The sequence below is a fragment of the Salvia splendens genome, chromosome 4, assembly GCF_004379255.2.
Source record: "Salvia splendens isolate huo1 chromosome 4, SspV2, whole genome shotgun sequence".
NCBI lineage: Eukaryota > Viridiplantae > Streptophyta > Magnoliopsida > Lamiales > Lamiaceae > Salvia > Salvia splendens.
Genome location: NC_056035.1, coordinates 21491742 through 21499659, shown reverse-complemented (window position 1 = coordinate 21499659; position 7918 = coordinate 21491742). Strand labels below are relative to the sequence as shown.

At 36.5% G+C, this 7918-nt stretch overlaps 2 protein-coding genes across 3 annotated transcripts; both read left to right on the top strand.

Moving 5' to 3' along the window:
• The first annotated feature begins 382 nt into the window (after positions 1–382).
• On the top strand, positions 383–2860 carry LOC121801305. Its single transcript, XM_042200773.1, has 2 exons — positions 383–552; positions 1837–2860. Exons 1-2 carry the CDS (start codon positions 396–398, stop codon positions 2649–2651), a joined length of 972 nt encoding a protein of 323 aa, XP_042056707.1. The 5' UTR covers positions 383–395; the 3' UTR covers positions 2652–2860.
• Positions 2861–3262: 402 nt separating this feature from the next.
• On the top strand, positions 3263–5473 carry LOC121799172. Of its 2 annotated transcripts, none has more exons than XM_042198514.1 (8): positions 3263–3392; positions 3476–3682; positions 3774–3867; positions 3943–4013; positions 4098–4142; positions 4248–4360; positions 4790–4880; positions 5025–5473. In XM_042198514.1, exons 1-8 carry the CDS (start codon positions 3281–3283, stop codon positions 5051–5053), a joined length of 762 nt encoding a protein of 253 aa, XP_042054448.1. In that variant the 5' UTR covers positions 3263–3280; the 3' UTR covers positions 5054–5473. The 2 variants fall into 2 exon arrangements, with proteins under 2 accessions (XP_042054448.1, XP_042054447.1); XM_042198513.1 differs by having other exon boundaries at positions 4979–5473.
• Positions 5474–7918: the final 2445 nt, after the last annotated feature.

Here is a 7918-nt window from a genome sequence, read left to right as displayed (position 1 = left end):
CGCGTTTCGGTTCGAGGATTGATTCGATTAAGTGGCAACGACAATTTGCTAACTGGTCCAACCGATTCAGTTATTCTGCATATAACTTGATCCAATCTTAATCCGCGCATTTCCGAGCCCGCCATAGGACGTATGAAGTACTCTGTATTTGGTCAATAGCATTATTAACCAGTTATTATAATTGTATTTATTTATTACTCAGTGAATAGGAGTCCTGTTTTTCATTTTAATTTATCCATATATTAGAATTTACTATTCATTTTTACTATAAACGGTAATAAGAATCACATTTCGCTAATTCATTTTAATCTTAACTTAAAATTAATATATACGCATAAGACTTATATATCATTAAAATATTTTCCAATAACTTTTCAAACATTTCTTAAAACCATATGAAAGAGATATTCCTATATGTGACGCACGACTCCCAGAGAGAGCAAATTACTCGATTGAACGGCACGGGGACATATCCAGGCGGCGATTTCGTCGGTGCCCGTCGATTTCTCTCTTCTCTTTTAATTCCAAATACCTTCCATGCCAAGACTACAGGTTTTCAGTTTCCTCCTTCGATCACAACGTCTTCAATTTCTTGCTTGTTTCTCTTTTTTCATTTTTATCGGAAACTTTGTAATCCTTGAGTTTAGATTGATTTAGGATTTTGTTCATCGTTGAGTGGGCTTCAACTAGCAGAGAACTGGTGACGGATTACAAATTTTAAACCTCCAAGTTATTTTCCCCAATTTCTGTTTATATATCTCTGAGAACTATGGTGATGAATTGTGGTGGCTATGTTCCAAAAGTCTTTGCGAGAAAATCTCTTAGTTATTAGTGGTTGATGAATTGATCACGTCATTCAAAAACTCCTTTTCATGATTCATGTCATTACAGAAGGTTTTGAAAGTCGATATGTAGATAGTTGGCTGTTTTCATTTGATTTAGATAACTATTTTGAACTTAAAGACAATTAAGTAAATCTCGTGCTTCAAATGATTCTAGTTTCTGGTGATATTTAAATTTGTTCAAGTGATTTCGAGATGAAAAGAAAGTTGATTCAAGTTTCTGATATTGGATTGGCTTTTTGAAAATGTTAAATGAGTATGTTAGATATCAGGTACACTTAATTCTCCAAATGTGATAGAAGGAATGAGCATATCATTTAACAGTGTCGAATGGTTAGTGATGGCCTGAATCTATGAAGGATTCAAGGATGTGAAAATCTCAATTATGATTGTGTAGACTGGCTGTTAGAGTGCTATATTTGTCAACTTTTCACCAAAATTTGAGAAAAAATTTAAGCGTGTCTTTCTGTTGTTATAATCTTCATTTGTAGCAAAAGCGGCCACCAAAAAGAAAATTGGAACAGTCTCTGTTTTGATGTCTTTTTTTATAGAGTAAAATGGAAAATGCTGATACGATTCTCCTTTTTTTCCTTTATAGTGGTGTATGTCTGCTTGCTTATGGATTCCTCTGAGGGTCCGACAGTATAAGCTATGCAATTCTATGACGGGAACATGAATCTTGTATGTGCAGATTGTAATGGTCCAAATGTTTTCCCTCACCAGTGTGCTTTCTGCTCTCCCTTTTCTTCCCTTCTCATCTCTTGGATGAATTGATTTCACTCTTCTTTAATTCAGATGACAAAATAGAGATTGCTTACTTGTCTCCTTTCTATTTAGTCCACTGCTGGTTTAAGTTATTTACTTTATGGTATCTTGTATTCCTCTTATATCGAATACCATGTATATTCAGATATTCTGATTGTGTTGATGTTGCAAATTGCTAAGTCCTCTTTCTTAAAAGTTGTATTTTGTTTTCTGACGTTGATTTATGCAGATACACAACTAATGGTAAAGCCAAAACAAAGACAGATCCATCGTTCCTGTGGAAAGAAGCATCAAAATCAACGTTTCCCCCATGCTGATCCACCTGATGACGGAGACTGGATGGTGGTCAAGAAGCAGAAAATAACAATTATAATCCCTCCTATGCCTAATAAGAAGCACTCGGAAATGCCCACTGTAGAAGATGGGCAGCTACAAGAAAAGCCAAGAAGCATCACTAACTCCAAGTCACCGAGAAACACCACCAACTCCCAGTCACCTAATAGAAAAACCAACTCCCAGGTGCACTGCTCGTCAGCAAACACTGCGAAGCTATCAGTCCATGAACTGGATAAATCCAGGTCATCTGAAGAACAGGCTGTTCAACCTCAACCTCAACCTCCTCTAGAAGTGCCCAATGTAAATTTCGAAAAGCCACCAAGTTCATCCCATCAGAGGACCACCTTAGACAATTCTCCACTTCGTGGTCATAGAGAGGGGAATGACATTAGTCTGTGGAGCATCCCGAGATCTAGGCAGGGAATGAAGATATTTGCTGATAGCACCTCATTTCTAAATCAAAGGATGAGAGCGTCGTATCTAGAGAAGAAGCTCAGGAAGGCAGGAGGATTGGAGAATTGGCTCGATTCTCTTGGCCTTGCACGATTCATCAAGGTTTTCCAGATGAGAAGGGTCGGCAAATTTCAGCTGGCAAATCTTACTATGCAGAAGCTCAAAGACATGGGCACGGATGCCGTTGGCCCGAGGAGAAAGCTGATGCATGCCATTGATTGCCTCTGTGAACCCCATTGTTTCCAGCACATCTGAATGTTGTATCTTCTTCTTTGAATTTTACCGGTTTAAATGTTGGGGGAATTTTGTAAAAACTTGACCCATTGGTTAGCTTTACATCCGTCTGTAGATTGGCGTCGCTTAGTTCAACTTTACACGGCGCCCCATTTACCAGTAGATACTATGTAAAAGTCTTCTAATTACTGTCATCCTATAAATTTTATGATTCTCCTATTTTTTCCAAATCCAAGTTGTTATTTGTTTGTGTTTTTTTGTTTTTGGTAAAGAAGATCACCGTTGGTTTCATGTATATGATACCTCGAATCCCTTATCTCAATTAAGTTGATCTTTCGTCTATCCAAATCCAAGTCTATCGTATGATAAAAATAGAAAATACAGCAAATTGAAGTATAAATTGAAAATGATAAAATGCAAATAGAACATAAAAGGTAAAACAAAATGTAAATAGAGATTAGAAAATACAACAAATCGAAGTATAAATTGAAAAAACTGAAATAAAATGAGCAAAACAGGTAAATGTAAATAAAAATAAATATTTATAATATTTAACATTATACATTAATAATTTATGAAATATATTGGTAAATTCAAATACGTGAGTATATAAGATAGTGAGAGAGGGGGAAAATTTTGAAAGGAAGAAGATGGAAGAATCAGTCGGAAAATTGTGCACAACGCTGGCGAAATTCTGCAACCATCTCCAAACTAGCTGCGCCGCCCTCAAAGAGTCCGTCCACCGCCGCCCGATCCCCCTCAGTACTCCCTAACTAACTAACTAACCACTCACTGCACTATCTGCTCCGATCCAATTTAACACTAATTCATCCTTCAATTCTTAGATTCCGCTTCAACAACCTTCATTCAAAGCGTTAATCGGAGAGTTTCCGCCGCCGGAGATGACCTCAACATTCTCGAATCCATGTCATTCGCAACGGTGTCGTTTGAGGAGCTCTTAGGGCACTGCAATGAGGTCTTGAAGAAGAATCGAAATGGCATTTCTGACCTCCAGGATCACCTCTATTCCTCCTCTAACTACATTGCCCCACGTTCGTCTCCATCATCACTTTTCGCATTCTTCTCGTGTTTTTTTTTTCCTCTTTTTTTCTGAATTAATTTATATTTCAATTGGTGTATTAGTTGATTTTGATGAAGAAGCTGTGGTGGATGACACCTTTTCCCCTGGAATCGGTGATGAATTGAAGAGGAGCGATGATGTGGAAGACGACCCCTTGTATCCTCTGGATTTGATTCTACAATTTCACTAGCATTCTTGTTTTGCCTTTTTCTTCCTTAACATATAATGTAGGCTTGATGATTCATTGAGTTTGAAGAAATTTGGGATCTCAGATAGTAGTCTTGCAGCCATAGCATCTCAAGGTGAGTTGATTGTGCTTGAGAAATATCATGGCCACTATCACACTTTCTAAAAGCACTAATTTTTGTTTTGTGTATGTGGTGAAGCTCAAACTAAAGTTGAGATGTATGAATCTGAATTTGAGATAGAAGGTTAGCAAGTCACTGTCTTCCAATTTTATTCCTTTCTTTCTTTCCATGTAGTACATCTAGTTGAAGCTTTGATACAAATGATATACTTGTTTATAATGAGTTTAGAAGAAAGGACGGATGAGATGAAGCAATGTGAAGATTCTAAGCTTTCCCTGAATGTGTCTAGAGATGATTATGAAAGCCTTCCCAAAATCATGAAAGGCTTGGCATCATGGGAGGTACAACCTTCGTCTTTTGTCAGCATTATAAAGTTGATAAACATTATAAAGTTCGTTCTTTAACATTCATTACTTACAAGAATCTTGTAGTCATGCTTAGACAGTGAGCATTGAGCATGAGCGAATGGTTTATAGACATTGTTTAACATATCTTTCCACTTCACTATTCACATCTTCACTTTGACTAAAGCTATATATAGAGCATTCTCTTACAAGAAGAAGATCTAGTAGTCATGCATACTATGATTGTAACGTGAATAGTATTGGTTGGTGAGACTGCATTCGATCTCTCTGTGAAATTCCATTCATCATTTTAAGGAATACTAGAATCAGATGCATAAGTCCTTGGACTTGACTTTGTAGTTGCCACCTGTTACTTGTCTTTCCCCTTCATTCCATAAAACAGAGACTGAAGTGTGAGTTATACAGGATCTCCAAATTGCGGTTGAAAAAATGAAATCATGGTTGGGTTCAAAGGGAGAAAGTTTTCAGCAAGATGAAATTGAGTTGATGGGACTAGGTATGTGGTTCGATACTATCTTCTAGTTTTAACATTTGCTTCTCCTCGCACCAAAAACTATGTGCGGCTCTTATATTATACAGTATATTTATGGGCAGGCTACAAAGCAAGATCTTATGTACTGCTGCTCTTAAAAATGAATAGGGTGCGCATTGAGACCAATGAAGGTGTAATCTCATACAGGATCTTGTAACTAAGCCGTTTGCAATTGCTCTTTCCTAGCTCGGGAATGCTGTTTCATTTCATTTTTTAAAGGAGAAATAGTTGCAAACCCAAGGGCATTTTGTCATTCCAAACTTGTAGCACGGACCCAAGGTCGTTTCAGTAAATTTCCCTTCTGAATCTAGTAAACCTGCATCCGCCATATGAATGGGTAATACAAAACTCATATAGAATGTTTCACATTTGTTTCGAATTGGTACAAAAAGTTTGAAGTTTACCTATATCATAGTACAAAAGTTTTATTCATATTACAGTTTAGTACATTCTGTTAATTTTGTTTGGAACTCTGTTTATGCTGCGCACAAAATATTTTGTAGTCATTATTTTGATTTTGTTGAGATAGAAGGTTTGGTGTAATTTGAAGTTTATAATTTTGAGGATCAGGTCCGGTTAGAGCCGATTGAAACCCTTTATCTTATGCAATTCCCTAGTGTTTTGTTTATATTTTTATCTTACCATTGCTTGTGATACAACACACAAAATATGTTCCAATATTAAATTTGAAATTTATGGCTTAAATTTGAATTCCATAATATCAAAGCCTTCTGCGTTCTGTACCATGGAATTCAAGCTTTGGAATTGTAATTGAAGCCTTCCATTCCAATTCTGTTGTTTGGTATAATAAAAATACATGGATTTGTATACTGATCCATACTAAATTACATAAAATCAGCATGAATGAGTCAGCACATCCATACAACGGAATCAATATATTCGCATACGACAACCTATAGAAATTCAATTAGCAGAGTCATATATTACAATGAACATAGTCATACAACAACCTATAGAAATTCAATTAACACAAATTAAAAACTCAATCAGCATATATTACAAACTCAATCAGCATAGGTTAAAAACCCAATCAGCATATGCTAAAAAAATCAATCAAAATATTTATAAACACATTAAAAATAACTACAAAATACAATGAATATGATTGATAAGGCTAATTTCATGCATAGATATAGGGGTGAAACTCATTCATTTGCGGGGTCTAACACATGTTTTAAGTCAGGTATGTAGAAGGTTTTCGCCAGATCCAGGAATATAGAAGGACAATTGCATGGTCCAAGGAAACTGGCGAATAAGTGAGCAATTTGAAGAAAAATTACAAGGCGGAGGAAATCAAGGGGCTGAAGGGTAGAATGGAGATCTCTACGAAGGCTTCTAGAAGATTATGTCCACACCTATATAAAGAAGAAAGCATGCAATCAGAGGGGACCTTCTCGGTGGAGGCCTTATGACCAGATTGCAGCTCTAGCTCACTCACTTCTACATACTTTGGGTTTAATCGGGAAATCGTGGGGTGTTCTCGGGTTTATTTTGCTAGTCAGTAGTGGGTAACACCGTCCTTACAGAGGGCGAAGAAACAATTTAATCCTTTTCATTTTACTTTACTGTCGTGAATTTCACCGAGCTTCGCCGTTCGAAGCTCGGCCCTATTTGCTGTTGAATTTCCGTTGTTTATGAAATTTCTGTTTTCCATATTTGAGTTGCTGTTGATTTCGATTATGGATGTCATTTATCTTGAGCTAGTTGTGAATGTTGAATTGGATGTTTGATTTTCGTGTTAGTTGCTGAGTTTGAGTAGACTCGCTGGAATTTAGTGTTGATCGGAGCAGATCTGTTGAATCGAGAATCATGGAGTTGATTCTGGTTGTTGTTGGGACCGGATTGTTTGGATCCAGAGTGGATTAAGCATCCGGCGTTGAAGCTGAAACAGAGTGATTTCGTGTGTTCATTTCATTTCGTGTGTTCATTTCCGACGTCCGAACTTCTATATTCTGTTCGAATCTAGGTATGTGCTCTGTTTTCATCATATTCGTATTTGATTTAGCCGATGAGATGCATGTTGCTGTTAGTTAAATCCTTAGTTAGTTAGTTGCAGCTTTTATTCCGTACTTGATATTTCTGGGAGTTGGTCCCCACTTTTATTTGCGTTCTGTTTAGCTATAGTTGGTAATTGTTGCTCGGTCTAGGAAGTTAGTTTAAAATTACGTAGCCCTAAGGATGTTCGATCTCAGCATGACATTTACAGTTTCCTAGGTCTAGTGTTTGATTTTGTGCCTAGGTCTAGCCGTAGTTATACCTCAACCCAAATTTGTGTGGCAGCAACCGCTTTCTAAACCAAAGTCTCTAGATGCTTTCTTTCACGTCCATCTTCGTGGGATCGACCCCTGCTTCTCTGTACTAATCTATAATATAACGGGGTTGAGGGATATTTGAAACGCAAGAGTTTGTGTGTTCATAGACAGAGAGTCTTCCGTGTCACCTTGAGTTCCTAGACCTAGTGTTTAGTGGATTCATTAGACTTGGTAGCTCGACCTAGAAGTTTATTACACATACACTCACACAACAAGCGGCCGTTTCAATGGTATATTACAACTCAGTCACTATATATTGCATATTGTAATTATTATATCGTACAAACTAAATCTACAGACTAAAATATTTGCAGTCACATTCGTTCAGTCCAAAGTAGTTATCAGTGAGCATATTAAGATATGGTCATATTTTGAATGCAACCATATATTTAACGTACATTTATGCTACACAACTTATATTTAAGAGTATATATATGTTTAGTTAGTTTTTGGGAATGAAATCCATAGAGGAAACAATATGATTATAAGACATGAAATTTGAATTGAAAATGGCTCAATTTTTTCCTCAACTATCGCAATAAAGAGAATTATGTATGAATCACTTCATTTAAAATAAACTAATGACTTACCAACTGACTAATATAGAATGACTAAACTATTAACTTATGTGTACACATAATATGTGAAGTTAGACTAGAGTAAATAAAA

Bases quoted from the DNA above. Each gene is read 5' to 3' on its own strand.
- LOC121799172 (XM_042198513.1), top strand. From the start codon at position 3,281: ATGGAAGAATCAGTCGGAAAATTGTGCACAACGCTGGCGAAATTCTGC. The intron at 4,014-4,097 runs GTGAGTTGATTG...TATGTGGTGAAG, and splicing joins TGCAGCCATAGCATCTCAAG to CTCAAACTAAAGTTGAGATG. The intron at 4,881-4,978 runs GTATGTGGTTCG...ATTTATGGGCAG, and splicing joins AATTGAGTTGATGGGACTAG to GCTACAAAGCAAGATCTTAT.
- LOC121801305 (XM_042200773.1), top strand. From the start codon at position 396: ATGAAAGAGATATTCCTATATGTGACGCACGACTCCCAGAGAGAGCAA. The intron at 553-1,836 runs GTTTTCAGTTTC...TGATTTATGCAG, and splicing joins CTTCCATGCCAAGACTACAG to ATACACAACTAATGGTAAAG.